This window comes from Nothoprocta perdicaria, unplaced genomic scaffold (genome assembly GCF_003342845.1).
Source record: "Nothoprocta perdicaria isolate Ctin4 unplaced genomic scaffold, notPer1 scaffold_42, whole genome shotgun sequence".
In the NCBI taxonomy this organism is placed as follows: domain Eukaryota; kingdom Metazoa; phylum Chordata; class Aves; order Tinamiformes; family Tinamidae; genus Nothoprocta; species Nothoprocta perdicaria.
The window spans coordinates 3,557,896-3,578,441 of record NW_020455666.1 but is presented as its reverse complement, the minus strand read 5'-3'; the positions used below and the strand labels follow the sequence as shown (position 1 = coordinate 3,578,441).

The 20,546-nt window shown below is 38.1% G+C and overlaps 1 protein-coding gene and 1 long non-coding RNA gene across 2 annotated transcripts; one reads left to right on the top strand and one right to left on the bottom strand.

Annotated features, from left to right (window-relative positions):
- Positions 1-1,310: 1,310 nt before the first annotated feature.
- LOC112953041 lies at positions 1,311-8,437 on the bottom strand. The gene is made up of 3 exons (XR_003250506.1): positions 8,335-8,437; positions 2,352-2,452; positions 1,311-1,377 (listed from the first exon to the last, which is right to left on the bottom strand). It is a non-coding gene; the product is annotated as an uncharacterized LOC112953041 (long non-coding RNA).
- A 1,439-nt stretch (positions 8,438-9,876) lies between these two features.
- Positions 9,877-18,703, top strand: PTPDC1 (protein tyrosine phosphatase domain containing 1). Its single transcript, XM_026046032.1, has 9 exons — positions 9,877-10,158; positions 10,692-10,863; positions 11,673-11,753; positions 11,977-12,095; positions 12,838-12,975; positions 13,675-14,885; positions 15,647-15,832; positions 17,266-17,376; positions 18,186-18,703. The coding sequence occupies exons 1-9, from the start codon at positions 9,945-9,947 to the stop codon at positions 18,300-18,302; spliced, it is 2,349 nt and encodes a 782-aa protein (XP_025901817.1). The 5' UTR covers positions 9,877-9,944; the 3' UTR covers positions 18,303-18,703.
- The last annotated feature ends 1,843 nt before the right edge of the window (positions 18,704-20,546 follow it).

Below are 20,546 nucleotides of genomic sequence, written 5' to 3'. Positions count from 1 at the left end.
CGGCCGCGCGGGACCCGGCCCCGCCGCGGGGCCACCCCGGGCAGAGAGGGCCCCGAGCAGGCGGCGCCCGGCACCGCAGCGCCGCGACCCGTCCGGCCACTGCGAGCGCCGCGGACCCCTCCCCAAGCGACACGCGCGTGGAATAAGCGTAGCTCCCCGCCGTGCCGCGCGGCGGGAAGGGCAGGTACGCAAGTGTGTCACGGCACAGCTATAGTTAGCGAGGTAATCGCCACCCGCAGCCGGGCCACGGCCCTGGAAGGGCTTAGCCCCGGCCTGAGCCAGTGCTCGGCCTCGCAGAGACACTATTAAAACAACAAAAATACCCGACACGGTCCCTGCTAAGACTGCAGGTGAGGGGCACAAAGTCCCAAAGAGCACCTGGCTGAAACTTACTAGGAAGCGATGCTTGTACAAACGCTGTGTCAAACGGGGGCTAAATGGGCAAGATGTGCTCAGGTAAGGTACAGGGTTGCCTTACAGACAGCAACATATTTTCTACATAAAGAGTACAGTTTGCAAATCTTTAAATTTTAATGCTAGACTTTTTTTTTTTTTTTAATGCTGCTGTATACCATTCAGAGTTTAAGATGAGACCTACTTTTTTTAAAAAAAGGACTCAATTCAGATCCATTTTTTTATCCATTTTTTGAAAAACATGCCAATTGCCACTGCAACAGGGAGCCTTTCTGTTTCAATTCAGGTTGCTTACCAACACAGGTGAATTTAAAGGCATTTTGAACAACACAGATAGAAGGCATTAAATTAAAATATTGGTAAAACTAAAATAAGGCACAGAGCATAAAACCCCTTAATTCTTTTAAAATGAATGAGTCACTGGAATTACGGAGTTCCCAGCACGGGGCTGCTCCACAGGCCTGGGAGYGGCTGCACTGGCAGTGCCCAGGCTGACTGCCGGCTCCGCTGCGAGTGCCCAAAACACCCACATTTGAGAGCAAAACGCGCCTCTCGTGCCGCTTGTGCACGTGGGCACCCCTGGCCTTCCCCATTCTGTGCAGCACAGCTTTGTGAAAACAGCCCTTGGCCTCTGCCAGGCCTCCCCAAAACAACCTTGGGGCTTAGGCACTCTTACAACAAAGAGCAAACAGCTTCCCACCTTGTATTCAGCAGTTTTCTTTGCAACAACACAGAAAAGCTTCTCAGCATATTTMCCCTTGATTTTAAACAGCTTGTTACTGCTTAAATTAGAGAAAAAAAAAAAAGAAATACTGTAAAACCTACCTGGTTTTAAGCTGCTCTCGACAGCAAGGAGATGCCCACGGAAGGACCTGCCACCTGCAGCTCTTGCTCTTGACCCCTTTATTACCTTCCTTTAGCTCCTCACTCAAGTGGTCCTCCGTGATACGCAGCCTGGCCGTTCTATTCCTCGGCAAAAGGCCAATGACAAAATATTAAAAGGACGGAGTTATCTTACATGCACTTTGCATTTTTAGATTTCCACTTTTTGAAGAACTAAGTTCTGTTGTGCATAAACAACAGRTTCTGCGCATGCCTGGGAGATCCAAGGCTCCTAGAAATTTAACATATATTAAACAGTTCATCTGCAAAGTTCATCGCAAACCAGATTAACTCTTCATAAGTTACAAAATTTAGGCAAGAAGGGTTTCTTCTTAAATCCTCCATTTTCAAAAACCCTGACATTTTCTGGCTACTTCCAAGGCAGTGCTTTTAGCACAAAGCAGAGCATTACTGGATAAGGGGTTTACAGCCACACAGGCACCACCGTGCCACGTAGCCAGTGCTGGGAACCAAAGCTGGGCTTTAACCAGCTTTTACGATTGATTTTCTGTGTGATACTGCATTATAGCTAAGGGACCAGAAGGTAAAAAAAATTAATCCAGAAGCAAAATCCCAAAGTCTTCCATAAAAATTCATACAATTTTAAAAGTACACAAAACTACCATTTTCCTGGCAGTGTTTTAATATAAGCATTAGAGACCTGAAAACAGAGCAACAAAGATTTTCATTAGCCGAGCTACAAGAAGCACAGAAAGCAAAAGGCAAAGTTGGACTTGTTCAAAGCCAGCAAGGAATCTAAATAYGTAGCTTGTACTAAATTAGCATTACCCTTAAAGTAAATTATGTTTGGATAATTTTTAAATTGTACTATAATTTCATGTTCCAATTCAGGCTAGGCAGCAGCAAGGAAACACTGCAGTCTTAACAGCAGTCCAACATTTTAATTGCATCCAGCTCATTACAAGATGTAGTTTTCTACCTGCCTAATTTGAAAATTAGTACCTAAGACAGTGGGACAGATGAATTTGCTAAGACCAGTGTAAGGTAGCCGTGAAATAGCCCGTACTGCTCTAGGGAGACGCTGTTCTACTTACCTAGAAAGCTTGTTAACATTGTTGATTGGCAATGATAGTTCAGTAGAATTTTCCAGAGGTCTTGTGATTCTTCATTTTGCTTCAACAGGAAAATGCCAAGCCTACAGATAAAAAGACTATTAGTTTAGTCACTAGCATCCCACCTACTCTGTGTACTCTTTGAAAATGGCAGATTATTTTAACGTAATGTTTAACTCCCCCCAAAAAGTCATACTCGCTTAGCACAAACCCTTGTCTTGATGAAAATAGGATGACAGGCCCTGTTTGAACAAACACAGTTGGCACAGCTTCCTGGAACTTGCTAAACTTGGCAGATCGCTAGAAAAAAAATAGTTCTCAGACAAATGAATTGCTGTTTATGCTGAAGAGTTCTGATCTAGGAAGAGAGCAACCCACCAAATACTTAATATTCACATATAGATGTAGCAAAAGAGGATGCTCTTACACCAGGTTTCAAAACCATCCAAAAATTAAACTCCCTCTAGAATCAAACAGGTTCCTTAGTGTTATATTATCCACATCAGCCATATGAAAGTAATCACTAAGCATGTCACTGACCACCTTTCAAAYGCGTCCATTTAGAAATTACACAGTAATCACGTAGGGTGGTGAATGCATTTCAAAATTAAACACGTATTGAACATGGAAATTTCTGTTTTCTTCATTAGACTCACAAGCAGTCACTAACTACTTATTTTCTGTCTTCATAATTAACACACAAAACTGTGTATGTTGACTTTCGTTTTGATAATAATTAAGCTCGTTTGAAAACAGTTTATTTTCCCCAGAAAGATTTTCTCTGTGTGGATTTTATCTCACTTTACACTCACCCATGAGTGATTACGAGCTTTGTAAGCAGATATATTTACCATGGCACATGGCAAAGAATAGATCCAAAGTAAAACAGCCACTCATGGAAGAGTAAATTTGAGAATAACTGTGATTTTAAGGTATCTTAATATGTTTTTTTTTTCAGAATTGTACACAATTATTTTGAAGACTAATTTGTATATAATACTTTTTTTTTCTCAAAAAAATGTCAATACATGCATATATGTGAGGTATACTGCTGCTAAAGTGACTGGAATGCAGTTTAGTTCATACACAGGCAAGATTATTAACAACCTAAACGTAATTTTAAGGACTACTTTTGTAAATTTGTCTCTGTGCTCAGTAAATTAATTTTTGTATAAAGGAATACATGGATTTTTCTTAATTCTGAATTATTAGCAGTACGCAGCACAAACACGGTGCAACGTGACTATCAGTGTTTCCAAAACCTGACCAACAATTTAGGCCTGCTCTGCGCTCCATCCCTGCTGGCCACGCAAAGGCAGGTGTTTAGCTGCGACTGTCTCTGCAATAAGTGAGGTTGTTGGCATCACCCTTGAGAGAGTTGTCTCCTGCAGCTCCATGTGTATTTAAATAGGACACCTCTCTCATCCATAGAGGCTTGTACTTCTTTAACAACATTGGGAGGAATTATTAATGATGAGYTCTTACTTGATTATCTCCACTAGATCTAGAGATATTTATTTTTGGTATTTTGAGATCTTATGTTTAGTTAATTCATACTAGATGTAAATACTTCAGTGATGTTTATGCTATATTGGGTGAGAAATGAAATATTTTCTTCAGGATATAACTACAGATATGAATAACAAAATATTTACCCATGATTTTCCTTTCATGGTGTTTCAAAATTAATTTAATAGCATCACTCTGCTTAATATAACTTCACAAAATTATTTTTGTAACTAGGTAATCACCTAGTAAATATATATATATATTTTCTTGTGGTTAATAATAGGAAGATGAGGTGAACAGAAAGAAGAGATGGAGGATTCAGCTATTAAAACATCAGATTGGTGTGGCCTGTTTGCCTCAATCCCTTTAAAATCTCAGCAGCTCTAGAAAGCAGTTTAGGGGATGATTATCTGCATAGGCCGTGCAGCGCCCCACACGCAGTCTTAAGATAAAGAAAAGATAGTTACTGGCTCCTCCCAGATTACAGCACTGAATCCAATTAACTACAGGAAATACTGGGGCAGCATCATTCAGCTTCTCTTCTGTAAGCGGGAATTTCCCTACATACTGCTTGTGCTCGGTACTGCAACCATGAAGGGATCAACTGTCACTCATTCTTTTTGCTGGGCAACAGGTAAGGGGTTAAATTGGAATTATTCAAAATCTCTACTAAAATGCATGTAGATTTATTCACTACCGTTTTGGCTATTTGATTATTTTAAAAATAATTCCTCTGACTTGCAGAACTTCAATTAAAAACTTTTTCACTTCTGAATGCTGTTAAAATTCATTACTGACAATATCTTACTTTTCTGTATATAGTCAGTCTTACAAACCATAGGCTACCTCAGCAAACAAGATATTCATGATCAAGAATATCTGAGTCACCAGTTTTGCTTGTAGAACAGTTAATATATTCATTTCTTACGCCATCTCCTTTATAATTCTCAATTGTAATTACTGGTTGCCAGCCTGTTCTAGGTAGTTTAAAATTGTTTCTGTTAAGTATTGCACTAACACTACCACAGGAAGCTGATGTGACTTGAACACTATGAACAAAGTCAATTGATAGGCCTGTCCATCAGCTTAGGTTGCAATTTCTTGTAATTTATGTCAAAAATCTATTCATAGCAAATACAGCATTACCAGGGCAACACCTACATAATATTCTAATGAATTATATTCTTTTGTCTCTTTGGAATGTGTAAGCAGCCTCAATCCTCTGTAAATATCATGCTTAATGATAAAAATGACATTCATCTTTTATTAAAACAGATGGTGAGTACTTTTCTTAAAGGGGAGAAAAAGGCATATGGAAATAACAAAACAGTCCTGGTTGTGTTCCCAGTGAAGTCACTAGAGCTTTACAAGAGTTGTAGGACTGCCTCTCTGTGTAAAGTACATATAACTAAATTATTTGTATTTAAGTTATTTGTAAAAAAACGTAAAGGAATTAAATATCTCAATTACTGCGGTTTCCAGAAGTTTGCCTTCTGGCAATGAAACATTTTCCCATATGATTTCTTGTTYAGATAAATATCCTGTGGACATTTGTAGGACTACTCACAAAAGCAAAGTTTCTCATAAGGATAAGTACAGGCTGGGGACTGATACTTGGAGCTAGCTGGGTAATTGCTACTAAGCTAAGCTGGATCCTCCTTACATCTGCAGTCAACTTTGTTCCTTTAAAAATTTGGCCACTTGGCAGTTTTATATATTTCTATAGATAGATAAAAATGTGTGTTTGCGCATGAATGCATTAGAAAAGAGAACAGATGACTTAAAATGCAAGAAATTAGTAAAATAAACCCCATATTTTATGTGTCAGGTATAAATCGGTCATCAGCATTTACCTATATCATACTTAAGATTTAATATAGCTTTTCTTATACATTGCTCCGCTCTTGTATTCTGAATTACCCCAGCACACAGATCTGAGGAAACGGGACCTCACTATTAGCAAGTAGTTGCTCAGAAACCCGGTGAGAAGCTTCCTGAGAGGATTAGTGCTGTGCTGGCAGCTGAACTGGCACAGTTGGAATTGTCCCAGGCTAGAACACAAACTCTGTTTCGAAAACGTGCTCTGAGCAAAAGATAATAGTTACATATATTAAATAGCCATATTATTGCTGCAGTCAAGCGGGACTTGATTGTATTGTCATTGCAATAACAGCCTCTTGTTATTGCATTGCTTTTTGCCTTTATAGCTCTTTTTCTGGCTTCTAAAGCCTTTGGTTTTACTCCTTGCTCTGAGGAGCAAGGACCTGCCAGTGTCTGGAAGCCAGGAAGACTTCCCAGATCCTGAGATACTAAAAAGACATTTTCCCAGCCCATGCTGCAGCCTGAAGCAAGTGAACCAGGAGCAGGGCCCTCCAGGGTACCCTTTCCAGGTAAACCTGCAGCACAGTCAGTCACAGACCCTGTTTCACCGTGCAGCACGGATACCCCAACTGGCCGACTCACTACCTGGCATTTCACTGTTCCTGCTATATCTGTGCAGCACAGGCACCTTTATTCCAGTGGAAATCACAACCAGAGGCTGACAGAGGTGGACCAGAGGCTATTTCCCTCCTGTAAAGAAAGGGGATGCACAAACTCAATCTCCCCCACGACAGCACAGCGTGACTACCTCAATCTTCTGCAAAAATGCACCTTTCTGCAGTTAGGAAGCAGTCAGCAGGATCTGACAACTACTCATCTGTTATCAAATGCACTGTATGAATCAGCGGTGCAGCTAATAGGCAACAAAACCAACATATGCTTTCTGTTAGGAACTGGTTTGCTCAGACGAGAAGAAGTCTCAAAAATACTACARAGGGACAATAAAATGAATACAAAAGCACTGCAGTGGGGAAATAATCCTCTTGATAATATAAATAAACCTTTCAGTAAACCTTGAAATATTCCCTTAATGCTTGATATCATGATTCCAAGAGATCCTTTTTTTCCCCTCAGGCAACATCATACTGCTGTATAGTTTGATCAGCTGATAACATGTTTTTTGCTGTGTGCTAGTTACGCTACTGTGTTGCTGCAAGCTTAAAGACATTGCTTCCTGTGGAAAAAATACAGATAGAACATCACCTAAGATACTGCTCCGTTTTTTATATGGAGAAACCAAGATTAAAAGAGCAGCTTCTTTGCTGTCATGGCAATAGAAATTCATGTCACACAGATAACACAGTGGATGTGATTAAGGTGATAGGAGGGCTGCAAGGTATGTGACTCAATTCCCTCAGAGAGCTAATGGGGAACATGACCTAGAATAACATTCTAGGATTCTTGCTTCTTTCTGTAACATCTGAGAGTATCAGTTGCTGCTGTGACAAATTGCAGAAGAGTATCTTTTAAAAATTAAAAATACATTGTACATAGAAATAGGAAAAAAAAAWTTGTTTTACTCAAGCACTTGTTTTAGCTTTAATACTATTTTGATCTGCATAGAAGTGTAATACTCTTTAATAACATCAACACTGGAAGAAATTCTTGTCCCAAATCATAGTACTCTGCTTCTCTCTGAGGAATCTTCATGTTGGTGCTTTCAAACCTATCCACATACTAAAGGAGTGGAAGAAGGAGAACAGAGAGGCATATAACTTGGGGATGGTCTGCTTGGAAAATATAAACTGCAACTATAAATCGTCTGATCTAGAAACAGTGCTGCCCTAACGATATTGTAAACATCATCAAAGCTGCTCTTTACAGGATTTCAGTTCAAGATTTCCAGTCATGTTTACCTTGAATTTAGGAAAATGAAGGCGACATTACCTTAAATTCTTTGAGTGACTCCTGTCCATATAAAACACAAATTATAAAGACCATGCTCAGCTAATACAGAATCTGCTAAACTACTTTTGTGCTGGACAGACTACCAATCTGTGAAATATATACATATATATATAAACAAGAAATACAGTTCATATCTGACCCCTAAACAGCTCTGGACAGTTCTCCCATTTTCCAGTCAGCGCCAGGCACTCATCTCATTCTGTGTTTTGAACTTCTGCTGTGGTTCTACAGTAAACATATTACCGTTTCAACAGGTACTGCAATGGCTGCAGGAGTCCTGCTGCAAAATGAACTGCCATATCCTTCATTGCTAGAAAGCAGTGTGTATCTTGCAAATATGAATTCAGGTAATCATTTTCTCTAATATGCTATTCATAGGAAGTGCTTAGAAAAATTGTGAATAAATTCCTATGCGTAACTACTTTCAAGTTATAAGCACAAAGYGTAACAAAAATGAACAGCGTTGCCTAATCATCATCACAATACATTATCATGTTGAGCTCTTCTGTGGCATTCATATTCTCAGATATATCCTCTTAAGGAAAAGAACAATGTCGTTTTCATGTTCAGAAACTGCCTAGCTCTCTGAAGGTACAAACAAATCTTCAGCAACGATAAAAAAATCAAAGAAATATTTAAATTCTTATAGGATATAGTTATGACTCACTCTTTTGGGTAAGCATTTGCAAATCCTACAGGATTCAAGGGGAAAATAACGGTGTGCAGCATTTTATCTTGCTCATTTCTGTCTCCACTGTTGTTTGGTGTACACTGAAGAAAAGTCTGGGAAGAGAAAGAAATTAATCCAAGAGTGCAATATGATTAATTYAAAACAATTTGCATGTTCAGTGGATAAAGGAAGCTCTTGAAACACCCTTTTTCAACTTCCTTTCTCTTCCACCATTTAAATATTCTCTCAGCTCTTGATGTTATTGGTAGTGTTGAATAAGAACACAGAATTTTCAGACAGGAGCTAACAGAACCAGCTTGACTATTTCCATGATATTTCAGGCTTGGTATCTACAGAAGTCCTTACTATATCTTCTTACTAGCAGGGATGCAGTATTCAAAATTCATTCACTTAATTCCTGTTCAGTACCTAGAAGAAACAGTAGATTTTTGCCTCCTCTTTTTTGTTTTAAAATTGGAAGAGGGCTTTTCATTACAAGGCAAATTTCTCTTAAAGGACTGCTTTCATTGCACAAAGAGAAATGTAAATTCAGACTCAGGATAGCAGATAGGCCTAAGAAGTGCAACAGGATTAATTTGAGTATTGAACAAAGTTACATCTTTTTCTCTTTTCCCCCCATCTCAGAATCTTTAAAATACAGTCTAATATACAGAGATGTTTTAGCATAGATATTCACAGATGTTTCTAGATGTTTGTTTGAAAATTGCTGTAGTCTGTTCTCCATATAATTGCCAGCATGAGAATTTTGTGCTTTTGAGAACCTTGCAATCTTTCCGTCCAGCTCATTCTCCTTCTTAGCACACTGGAAGCAAAGTGGGAGGAAAATTGCCACCTAATGTCTACCTTCAAAAGCTTAAAGCACTCAGCTGATATATCTTCGCCTCCCCATAATCTGCTTTATCTCACTCTGTAGGGCTAACAGCTTTGGTTAATAAAAAATACTGGGCCTAGCAAAAAAATAAGCCTTTTGTTTTGAATAACAAATTGTGTTTTGTTATAAGACATGAATGGTCCGGAGTGAACAGTCTACAATTCACCATGTACTGAACCATTTCAGTAGGAACACACTAATCCCAATTATTACAGAGCTAATGATGGATTTTGGAACAACTAAGTGGAGGGAGAGAGGTGGTTGTGGAATGTTAAACCAGAAGGTGGGGGAGTATAATGTTCCTACTTAGGATTTCTCAGAAAGCAGTGTCCGAATACATTTTGATTGTTCTTCTGAATATAGCTTTTTGTGTCTTAGCAAATTCTGAATGCGTGTTATTTACATACTCACATTGTTTACAGAAAATGTTTTGGTTGTTCCTCATCCAACTTCAAAATTATCCATTTGAAATGCAACTATTTTCATCAGCAGTGGAACAGTTTGTCCCAAACAGAATCAATTCATACAGAATTTAGCTGCCACAAGCATAGCTGGCATCAGTGGTTCTTTGTGTGTCTCTATGGAGACAGCTCAGCCTATCCCGAGGAGCTGCCAGATGAGACAGAAAGATGCTCAGCTCGGAGCAACTCCAGCCCTGAGCAACTTGGAGCTGGCACCGGAGCATCCCCGGAGCCGCAGCGGGCGCTGGGCAGCCATGCAGGGCTCACCTCRGAGGTGGTCAGCAGCCAGTATTTTTAGCAACTTTTTCCAGGGTCGGAGGCATTCTTCCTCTGATCCCCTTCTCCGCCTAATCCAGAGGCGCCGGAGCTCCGCTGTAGAGGTACTGTCATCATCAACTCACCGGGTCATGGTGGCCATATCATCTCTGAGCCCCGAGGAGCTGAACGCAACTTTTCCTGAAAAAAAAAGTAAAGTACTTTTCATTAAGACTGTAGGCAGTTCTCTGTGTGTGTGTGTTAAATGATTAAACTTTTGTTCTGTCAGCTATGTTTTATATTTGCATAAAGTGTGTATTTTTAAATGCTTTTTGCTGTATTTTAAATTGTCTTCATTTGATTTTATTGTTGTTGTTCAGGGTTTAATACGTGCTTTTCATTCTAAAASCTTGGTTGCAGAGAACAGATAATAAAAGCCAGTGGTGCATGGGTAAAGGTGTGCTAACTACTTTTGTTTTCAGATCGCGACATTTGTTTTGTTGCAAAGGTTATCACACACTTGTATATTTATCAAAAGAAAGTAAAGTTAYTGTGAGAAATGCCAACTTCTGCAGGAAATCAAATATTTTTTCTGAGTCTTACTTTAAGACTGCATTGAAAAATGAATCTTAAGTATATATTTATGATGTTTGTAACTCTATCAATTTAGGATTAAACTGATACCTTTTAAGGTGGAGGTGGCTTTGCAAGCTTCCTTCCTAAATCTGGTTTTGCCTGTGTTCTAGGGASTTCAAGGCGTCCAGCAGCAAAATACACCAAGATGGGCGAGCGCCTCCGCCACGTCATCCCTGGCCACATGCAGTGCTCGATGGCATGCGGCGGCCGGGCTTGCAAGTACGAGAACCCTGCTCGATGGAGCGACGAGGAGCAGGCCATCAAGGGGCTCTACTCCTCCTGGTAATATGCAGCACTTCCTTCACTACATGTAACTGCATCTATTATGCTTATTAAGRGAGAATTCTATTAACATAAGCTTCTGCTGTTTTAACCTCAAATATTGCTAGGTTAAGTATAAAACAGAATGATAAATTGATTCCGAATTACCACTTAGCAGTAAACTATAATGGGCATTGTACATAGCCCTGTAAAGTCAATTAAAGACTATATTTTTTCCAGTGAGTTTAGTTCATATTCAAAAGCAGAAATACTGATGATAAAATAACAAGCAAACAAATATCCTTCTGGGCTCTTCTGGGTTACAGATAATTCTTCCTAAGGCATCAAATACAAATGAATTAAAATCTGTTCATAACAGAACTCACAAGTGAAAAYGTTACCGAAGGTGAAATAATACAAAGTATTCAACAAAAGCATATTCAGAACTGGTAGCATTGATATGAAATCCATCTTTAAATTTTTATTGATTTTTGGTAACTGCCTGCTATTCAGAAGCAAACAAATCTTAAAAAAYCATAAAGAGCCAAACATAGATTAGAGTCCAAATTTCAGAAGAGCTTTCTAATGTGTTAATCACCTTGACTTTGAACATTTTCAGTAATGGTCTTTTGATATATAATGTCTGCATCAGCTAAACAGGATTTATCACTAACACTATATACAACAGTGGACATTTATGGAAATAAAGTTTCCATGTAATCAGCAAGGGGTTTGTCTTTCCTGAAGATGAAATGGTGTTCTAGTTTTGGTACACTCATATCCAAGCAATTATGATAATGACATTATTAAATACCTTTTTAATTTCTTAGGATAACAGATAACATACTGGCTACAGCTCGGCCCTCGACAGAATTAATTGAAAAGTACAACATTATTGAACAATTTGAAAGGTAAAAGATTTAATCACTACTTCTTACAAGCATTACTCATGTAATTCCTGATCCATTTTCTCTTTCAACGTAGATTTGGATTGTTGGTAAAGATCCTTTCATTTTAACAATATACAGGTAAAGATTTACTCTCCTCTAAGAATAAATGTGTGTTTCAGAAACTAGGTATTAATGAGGTTTTTGGCTGCACGTAATACTTTGACTCATCTATTCCTTGCTTAAGATTCAGCATAAAAACCATAATTAACCTTCAGCGACCTGGGGAGCATGCAAGCTGTGGGAATCCTCTGGAACAAGAGAGTGGCTTCACCTACCTTCCCGAAACATTCATGGAGGCTGGAAGTAAGTTAGACTCCTGCTGCTCTTCCACATTCATTATTGATCTGGCACTTGGCAGTGTTTTGGCTTGAGTGCTTGTATGTTAAAAGCAGCTATGCAAGAAATGTTGCACAAAAAAAGGATATAAAAATGAAAGTTCGCAAATGTAATCAAGAGTGAATAATACATTATCCAAGAATCAACTTATTATTCAGGTGTTTGGAATAAGATTTTTTTTTTCTTTTCTCTTTTTTTCTACCTAGTTCTTAAATATGTAAACATGAATTGTATGTATTGCAAATTCTGGTACAATGCTTTTTTTTTTTTTTTTTTTACATAGACTATAATATGGTCATTCCTTTGATTTGAGAATATTTGTATTGACAATAATTTTGGATTTTCATATTATGGTGAGATGAGAAGAATTACCTCTGTATAAGAAAGAGTATTTAACAGAGAAGTGCTTTTATTTCCCACAAAAAAAAAAAATGTTCTACCTATATATAGCTCTGTAATTTTAGTATGAATCACTCATTTTATTATACCATTTGCATTGCAGCTGAACTTTAGTTTGACAAGTCTTTAGTAGTTTTGTATATTTATTGAGTTTTCTTAGAGCTTTCAAACATTATGTAGCCAGATTATTCTTGGATCCTTTATGCCATTTTAACATTATCATTTATTATTGGTCATCTCTCCACCTCATACACTATTGAAAATTTCATGTTCTGTACAACTGAAAATAATTATTTCTTTTTCATTGTAGTTTATTTTTATAATTTTGGATGGAAGGATTATGGAGTGGCATCTCTCACCACTATAYTGGATATGGTAAAAGTCATGACTTTCGCCTTACAGGAAGGAAGGGTGGCTGTTCATTGTCATGCAGGACTTGGGCGGACAGGTTTGTGTCCTCTACTCCAAAAATGAACAGAACTTTATTTTTAAAGATGCAAAGGATCCTCTGGTTGTATATTAATTTTCCTGAATCATTGCAAGATGTACATCTATCGAGTGGTTAAAAAAACTAAAGGTTTATATATGAAAATAACCTCTCACAGACATAAAAAACAAAGTTACAAAACCTTTAAATCTATAAAATAATTCTCTTTACTGAAATGGGATAGCCTCCTGTTGATGGGGAAAAAAATCAGTACATATTCATTTTTGAATACAGTTATTATATGATTACCCTTACAAACCTATCACTGATTGTTAGATCAAGTAGTTTTTTTTTTTTTTTTTTTAAGTATCTGAAATTTAAATTATTTCTGGCCCTTTCAAGAGCTATCTTGCTACCTGAGACCCTTCTGTAGGAGCCAGCACTGCTCTTGATTTTTTGCAGCAAAACAGCTGCAACTACTAGACATAACTTGTTAAGTGTGGTGAGAATGCCCTTAGGACCTTGCAGTCCAACAAATGCAACCTTACTAACTTAATAGCATCACATAACAAAGGACAGAAAACTTGTATCTTTGCCTATATTCATTTTCAGTTTGCACGACTTTACTGAATATTCATTTTAATCTTGTAGTCTTCAATCTTAATCTTGTAGTCTTTTAATCTGTAATCTTCAGCTAATATTTGTCTTTATATTTTGCAGGTGTTCTAATAGCTTGCTATCTAGTTTTTGCAACAAGAATGACCGCTGATCAGGCAATTCTTTTTGTTAGAGCAAAAAGGCCCAATTCTATTCAGACTAGAGGGCAGCTGTTATGCATCAGAGAATTCACGCAGTTTTTGATTCCTTTGAGAAACGTATTTGCCTGCTGTGAGCCCAGGGCGCACACAGTGACACTGGCTCAGTACCTGACCCGTCAGAGACATCTACTCCACGGCTATGAGAGCAGGCATCTCAAACACGTGCCAAAACTTATTCACCTAGTTTGCAAACTGCTGCTAGACATAGCTGAAAACAGACAAGTGATAGAGGCAGAACTGTTAGACATAGCAGACCTGTCAGCAGAAATCGAGCAGACGGTTTCTCAGCTGTCTTCCACACATCTAGATAAAGAGCTAGAACGACAGGACAGCGATACCTCCGAGTCRTTCTCCCAAACCCACTCAGCTGCTTTTGAGGGCCAGAATGCTCTTTTCTCCCTGGCACATGCTCACGATCCTCTGTGGAGGAGGAGGAATGCTGCAAGCCTTCAGCCGCTCACACACATGAAAAGGCGTCTAAGCTAYAGCGAGTCAGATTTAAGGACAACCGAGTTTCTCCTAGACCAAAGGGAAACTGTATGGACGGTACCTACTCAGATACTGCTGCACAGCAAGCTTCAGCAGGACAGTGTCGATGAGTGCTCTGCTGCAGGTGGGGAAAAGCCCACGTTGGAGTTAAACAAAGAAGTCTTAGTGCGTAACACTTGTACATTCTGGAGCCAGGGGAAATTTAATTTGGATGGACGAGAAGATGGATGCTCGCTTTACCACAGAAGGAAACCTACCAAAGAAGTACAGCGCAGCAGAACCTTTTCTTCAGGTCTGGCATCTCTCCAGAATTCCAGGGAACCTGGAACATCAAGGCATAAATTTAGCAAAGAAGCTGGTCGTAGAGCAGAATGTGAGAGTAATATGTATAAGAGAAGAGGCTATGCTTCTCAGGACTCCGATTCTTCCTCTTCTTCTAAAGCAAGCTTTTATGTGGGATGTGAAAGCCAGGCTAGCAAAGATCTGTCAGAGTCAATTCCACACATTGTTTTGCAATCAGAATTAAGTTTGGAAGCCCGACGAGTTTTGGCAGCTAAAGCACTTGCAAATATAAATGAATTTCTGGGAGAGGATGAAGTGAAGCAGAAGGTAGAAATGTGGCAGGTAATTTTTAACTTGACTCAATGTTACATGTTCTGCATATTTCACCTAGGTTAATCCCTGGAATGGCAAAAATGCCRCCGGTAGGTAGTGAAAGGAATCTGGGGGACCTCTGAAATGACATACAAGGACAGAGATTTATGTTCTGATCAAGTAAATGATTGCATTTGTCAGCTCTGGCTGGATCTTTCAAAAATAAGCAAAATGAACAGATGCATTCTGGTCTCTAACAGGAGGTCAGAACATTGTTTCTGGCCATGCTCATTCAGTTTCCTAACTAATGAAAATTGATGCTATTATCTCTGTTTTTAACTTGGCTGTTGCTAACATTGAAGTACTACAAATTTTAAAGTTAAAGTTACGTTGGTTTTAAGCTTTTAAAAAACAAGTTTTTAATTAGCTGCTTTCTCACAGCTAATCAGAGAATTCTGTCTGTAGAAATAAAACAATTTGGTAGAAAGGTAACTGCTTATCCTCAAAACCAAATCCTCTTAGTAAGACTTGCTTTGAAGAAGGAATCCAAAGCTGTTTTATGTATTCTAGTAGATAGAGATTTTGAGCTGTACTATTTAAGTCATCCTTCTGTTTTAAAGAATCACTTGTATTTCCACTGATTAATGTTGATGCTTTAGAAAAAAATAGAAATATATATAACTGCTAAGTCAATTCTTTTTATGTTGGAGCCTAGGCAGCCAAGTGCTGCCACAATCAAAGAGAATGTTATAAAAGTAAATAAATGATGCTTTTTATCTATATATTTTTAGAAAGAACTGAATTCTCAAGATGGAGCTTGGGATAAAATCTGTAGTGAGAGAGATCCTTTTATCCTCTGTAGCTTGATGTGGTCCTGGATAGAGCAACTGAAAGAACCTGTTATATCCAAAGATGATATTGACATGTTGGCAAAAAATTGCACGGAACCACAAGAAGCRCTTAACTTACTGAGAAAGGTAGGTATTGTATATGGGAAATGTTATTTTGCTGCCAATATATTTTGTTAATRTATTTTAAACTATTTGCTTACTGCCCTTAGAAAAGGAAATTACACTTTTAAAAGGCAATTTCAATTTGTAAAAATCAAAATTATGATTATTTTGGTAAGAGTCACAGTCAGTGTCAGGGTGATGAATATTCTAAGAAAAATCGCAGCTCTTACCTTTGAGCTCTGTTCAGTGGAAGCTCACGAGCAGCCTATTTACCTGCAAATTCTGCAGCTGAGGCAAAGGCAGAAACTTTCTCCAGCAAACTCCATGGATGGCTTTTGTTAATGTCAAATCTGGCAGGTATGCTAAGAGTTGTCATATTTGCTGAGCAAACATCTTAATCCATCAGCTTTGGCAGAGTTGGAACAAGGAGTAGGAAGAATTTGCCAATTCAAGGAATCAGAAGCCAAGCCAAATTCCATTATGTAATTCAAAACTCCAGCCATGAGTTTTCTGAAATCTATATGCAAAACAGGTCCTTCTGATCCAAACCCATTGAATTGTCTTTTCTCCAAAGGGCTAGATGTAGGATAAATAAAAAGTTCATTGTAGATCTTTAAATGATACAAGTTCGCTTCCTAATTATCTGAGCGTTCTTTGCTTCTGAAATATGGAGAAAATAGAGCCCCTTTTAACAGCCTCCTAGAGCCCTCAACTTGTTGAGCTTCACTCAACAAGAGGTCAGAGCCTCCTGTGCTCTCGCCATTTTCATGACATTCAGAATTCTCAATTTCATCTCAAAATGGCATGTTTCTTCCTGAGGACACAAAATTCTTCCACCTTATTATGGTTTTATCTTTACAATTTCATCAAGTACTTGACAGTTGTTATAAATGTGTGGGAAAGTTCTTTTAATTTAAAATAATTACTGATTATCTCACATTATCTTATCCTTTCCTATTTAGCTTCTCAGAAGTCCCTGAGGTTGTTACTTGTTCTTTTAACTAATTGAACTTCTAGGAACTTCCCTTCATGGTGAAGGAGACCTGCTAGGAGAGGCAGATACTTAGTTGGGAATCCAAGTCTTAAATGTGCATAGTRCTCTGGGCTGACGAGATCCAGTCTCACCTTTAGTGTGCAACTTCGCGTGAGTGCTGCTGTGCCTGAGGAAGCCTGTGTGGAAGTCAAGTCTCCAGGTGAATGCCCGGCCTCCTCGAAATTTCCAGAGCAGCTTGTGGGATATTCTACAAGAGAAGACTTTCTCCCATCATGGCTGAAAGAAAAAAAACGTAGCAGCTCTTAAGGCTTCTGAATATCCCCTCCCCAACACCTCCACCTGAAGGTTTCAGTACAAGAAGGCACAGTCTGATATTTCAACAGCAATTAACAAAAATTACAAGTTAGATGATTTTAATTGAAAAGATTTCCCCTAATGAGCTGCTGTTCCATTTACTCACCAGGAGCAGTGTCAGACTATCCTCTGTATTCTGAATTGTGTGGTGAACTTGCAAACGCTGCCAGCTGATGTGGAGGAGGCCTTGCTTGCTCGCGCTATTAAAGCTTTCACTAAGGCAAGTAACCACTTGTCCATGACTTTGTATTTATTCTTTATGAACTGTGAAGGTTAGAGTGGTATTCTGTGTTAAAAATCACAGCAGTTCCTTCACAGTTATTGTACTGATGCTTATTTACTTCAAAGTTTATATTTTACAATTACCAGCCTACATAAAGATTGGAAATATTCCCAACAAAATTCAGTCCTGTCACTGGAGCCTTGTAGAATGTGTTTAATACTTTAGTATTGTTTGTCTACATCTAGATTACTTCAATTCATGGAATATCTCAAATTGGGGAAAGATCATATCAAAATGCTGAGAATAATTAGCCACTGGAGAATTTACCACACACTTTGGTAGATTTCGTCCTACTAAGTGTCTTTCCATCAAATTAAATCATTTTTCTGAAATTATGCTGTAATTCAGTTATTTTAGGTTATATATAAATAACAGGCACCTCTGCTTTTGGAATTACCTAGTAAAGAAAGTTCAGCTCTGAGCCACTCAGCTCAAAGCTGCTTTCTTCTCAGATACAGCAATAATGAAATTATTTGGAAAACAAAATCAAGTTCATCATAGGCTTCACAAACTCTTGTAAATCTACAGATTTGCAGCCTCTTAAAACAATCACAACATTTCTCCTTCTGCTAGTTTATTTTACTGTCTATTTAACATAAAATTGATAGCAAGCATTAAATGCATACTTTCTATGGTACATTTGTAAGCTAAAAATTTAGATTTTTAACAATGTTAGTCATCTACTTTGCAATTTGTTATGCGGCATATATTTAATAATTGAATTAATATTTTCTTCCTTTTATTAGACAAACTTTGATTCTGAAAATGGACCATATGTTTATAATACTCTTAAAAAAGTATTTAAACAAACTCTGGAAGAAAAGAGAAGAAAGGTCAAAGAAGGAACAGAAAATCCTTCTTGAGTTCTACACAGCTATACTGAAGAATTAGATGGGCTTACCAAATTATTTTTCATTCTCCAGCTACTGTATTTTGTGCTATTTGGCATGATTTACCTAACTTTAGATAATAAGAGTTATTAACAAACATTTTATTTTTTTAAAGGGAGTTTTAGTGACAACTGTTTCACCTACACAGTTGTATTGAACAGCTCCTCTGTGACTGTACTATAGTATTTGGTTTCAAGTTCTTTGCTTTAATATTGTGAACTGTTCTCTTCATTTTAAAGGTATTTATTGATTTAGGGACCTCTGTTATTGGCATGCTATGTTATTTTCAAGTTATACGTTTGCCATTAAGTTCAGTGCCACAGTACACAATGGATTGAGTTTGTATTTATATGTTAACATTAAGTATGTTTACATTACTTTGCAGAAAATAAATATCCATTGTACTTAAGCTCCTTTTCCTTTTAGAAAATTTAAAATAAAGTATAATAATGAAAGAACGGTGAGATTTGCTATTAACAGCAGATGATAATTATTTCCCATATTTTAATCATACTCACTGATGTGTTTGTAAAGGCTGCTGCAATACAGAAATAAATTAAATAAATTAGCAAGGTTTTAAGTTAGAAATCAACTTGGAAATTTCAGCAAAATGTTTCTAATGTTGTTTTTAGAGAAAAATTGGTTATGTCATCTTAAATGATTTAAATAAGAGAAAAATTTTACCTTACTAAACTTCCACCTTAATTTAAATGAAAAAAAAAAATAGCAAACCTTAGCAAGGGCATTATTCTCTTCCCTTTAATTACATTGAGCAAAAAAAAAGTATGTATAATAGAATAATACTCAAAAATAATTCATGAAAATCTTATCTACAATATACTTTTTATAAATATATTCATCTAATGAGATAGAAACAACTGGAATATAATAACTGCAATTTTTGATTATGGGCTTCAAATGCAGACTAGTAGTATGCTAGTTTTCAGGATATACCATTGATCCAGTTTGATATATTTAAGCAGTTAAACTAAAATCTGTCCCTTTTTTTTGTTTGTTTGTTTTGCTAAGTGACTCATATTGAGCATAAAAACAACAGTGCAGTTTAGCAGGTTAGACACGCTTCCAGCGTGCAAGGATTACATCCCGTTCTGAGCCAAACAAGTACTTCAGTAGAATGAGCCTGGAGGAAGCACAGCCGAAGGTGAAACTGCTGGGCGTGACTCACGGGGAAAGCAGGCTTGTAAGGGAACGTAACACACAGCAGAAGCAGCGCGTCTGAGCGGCCACGCTTGGGAGTTCTAAGATGCATTTGCAGATGTCTCAGGTTCCTAAGAAATTATTTCAGCCTACTTCAGTCAGTTCAGAAAAGCTAGCACCAATTGCTGGTATTATATAGTAGGAGGTTAGAAACCAACTCAGAATCGTTTAAATTGCATTACTTAACAGGGTCTTTGACATACCATTAAACCTAGCTAGAATAATCTTACCGTAGTTAATGTCARATTGGTATTTGAAAAATTACCCACAGGCTTTCCACACAGATGGAGGGTGTGGAACTGGCATATTACAGAACTTTTTCTTTTTTTTTTTTCTTTTTTTTTTTTCCAATTCACTGACTGATGTGGTTGCAATGACTTCCAAACAAGCTACCACTTCTAACTGAGCACGTGACAAGAAACAAACAAAAACAGCCCATCTAAATGAACAATCAAGCCCACAAACAAGCAGCAGGCTATTAAYTGATTTCCCACGTGGGAGGTATAAACACCACCAAGTTTTTATTGTATCATTTCCTCATGCATTAAACATGAATCACATATTTGTGATTAAGGAGTCTATCTTCACAACAGTGCTGAAAGGTCCCCAGCACTTTCCACCTGGCCATGGCCAGCACTGCCACCCCTCCAAGGTCCCAAAGAAAGAAGTTGCACATAAAAATGTTTCCACGTGCTCTCCTGCACAGAGCAGCAGGGAAGGACATCTGCTCTTCCTGGTGCCCTCTCCTGCTCTCCGAGCTTGGGACCCTGCTCATGCTTCACTCAGCAGCAGCTGCATAAAAGCTTTTACTTTGGCTCACACAGCAGCTGCTGCTGGCAGAGCATCTGCAGCGGGGGGATCTTCAGGAAGACCCGGGACCACTCCGGACCACTGGCCCTCCTCGCAGGAAGGGACTAACCCTCTTCTAGAAGAAAATAAAGGGGACTGAACTATTGCCAACAGAACTAGCAACAGACCCCTTCACCAGAGGCATCCAAA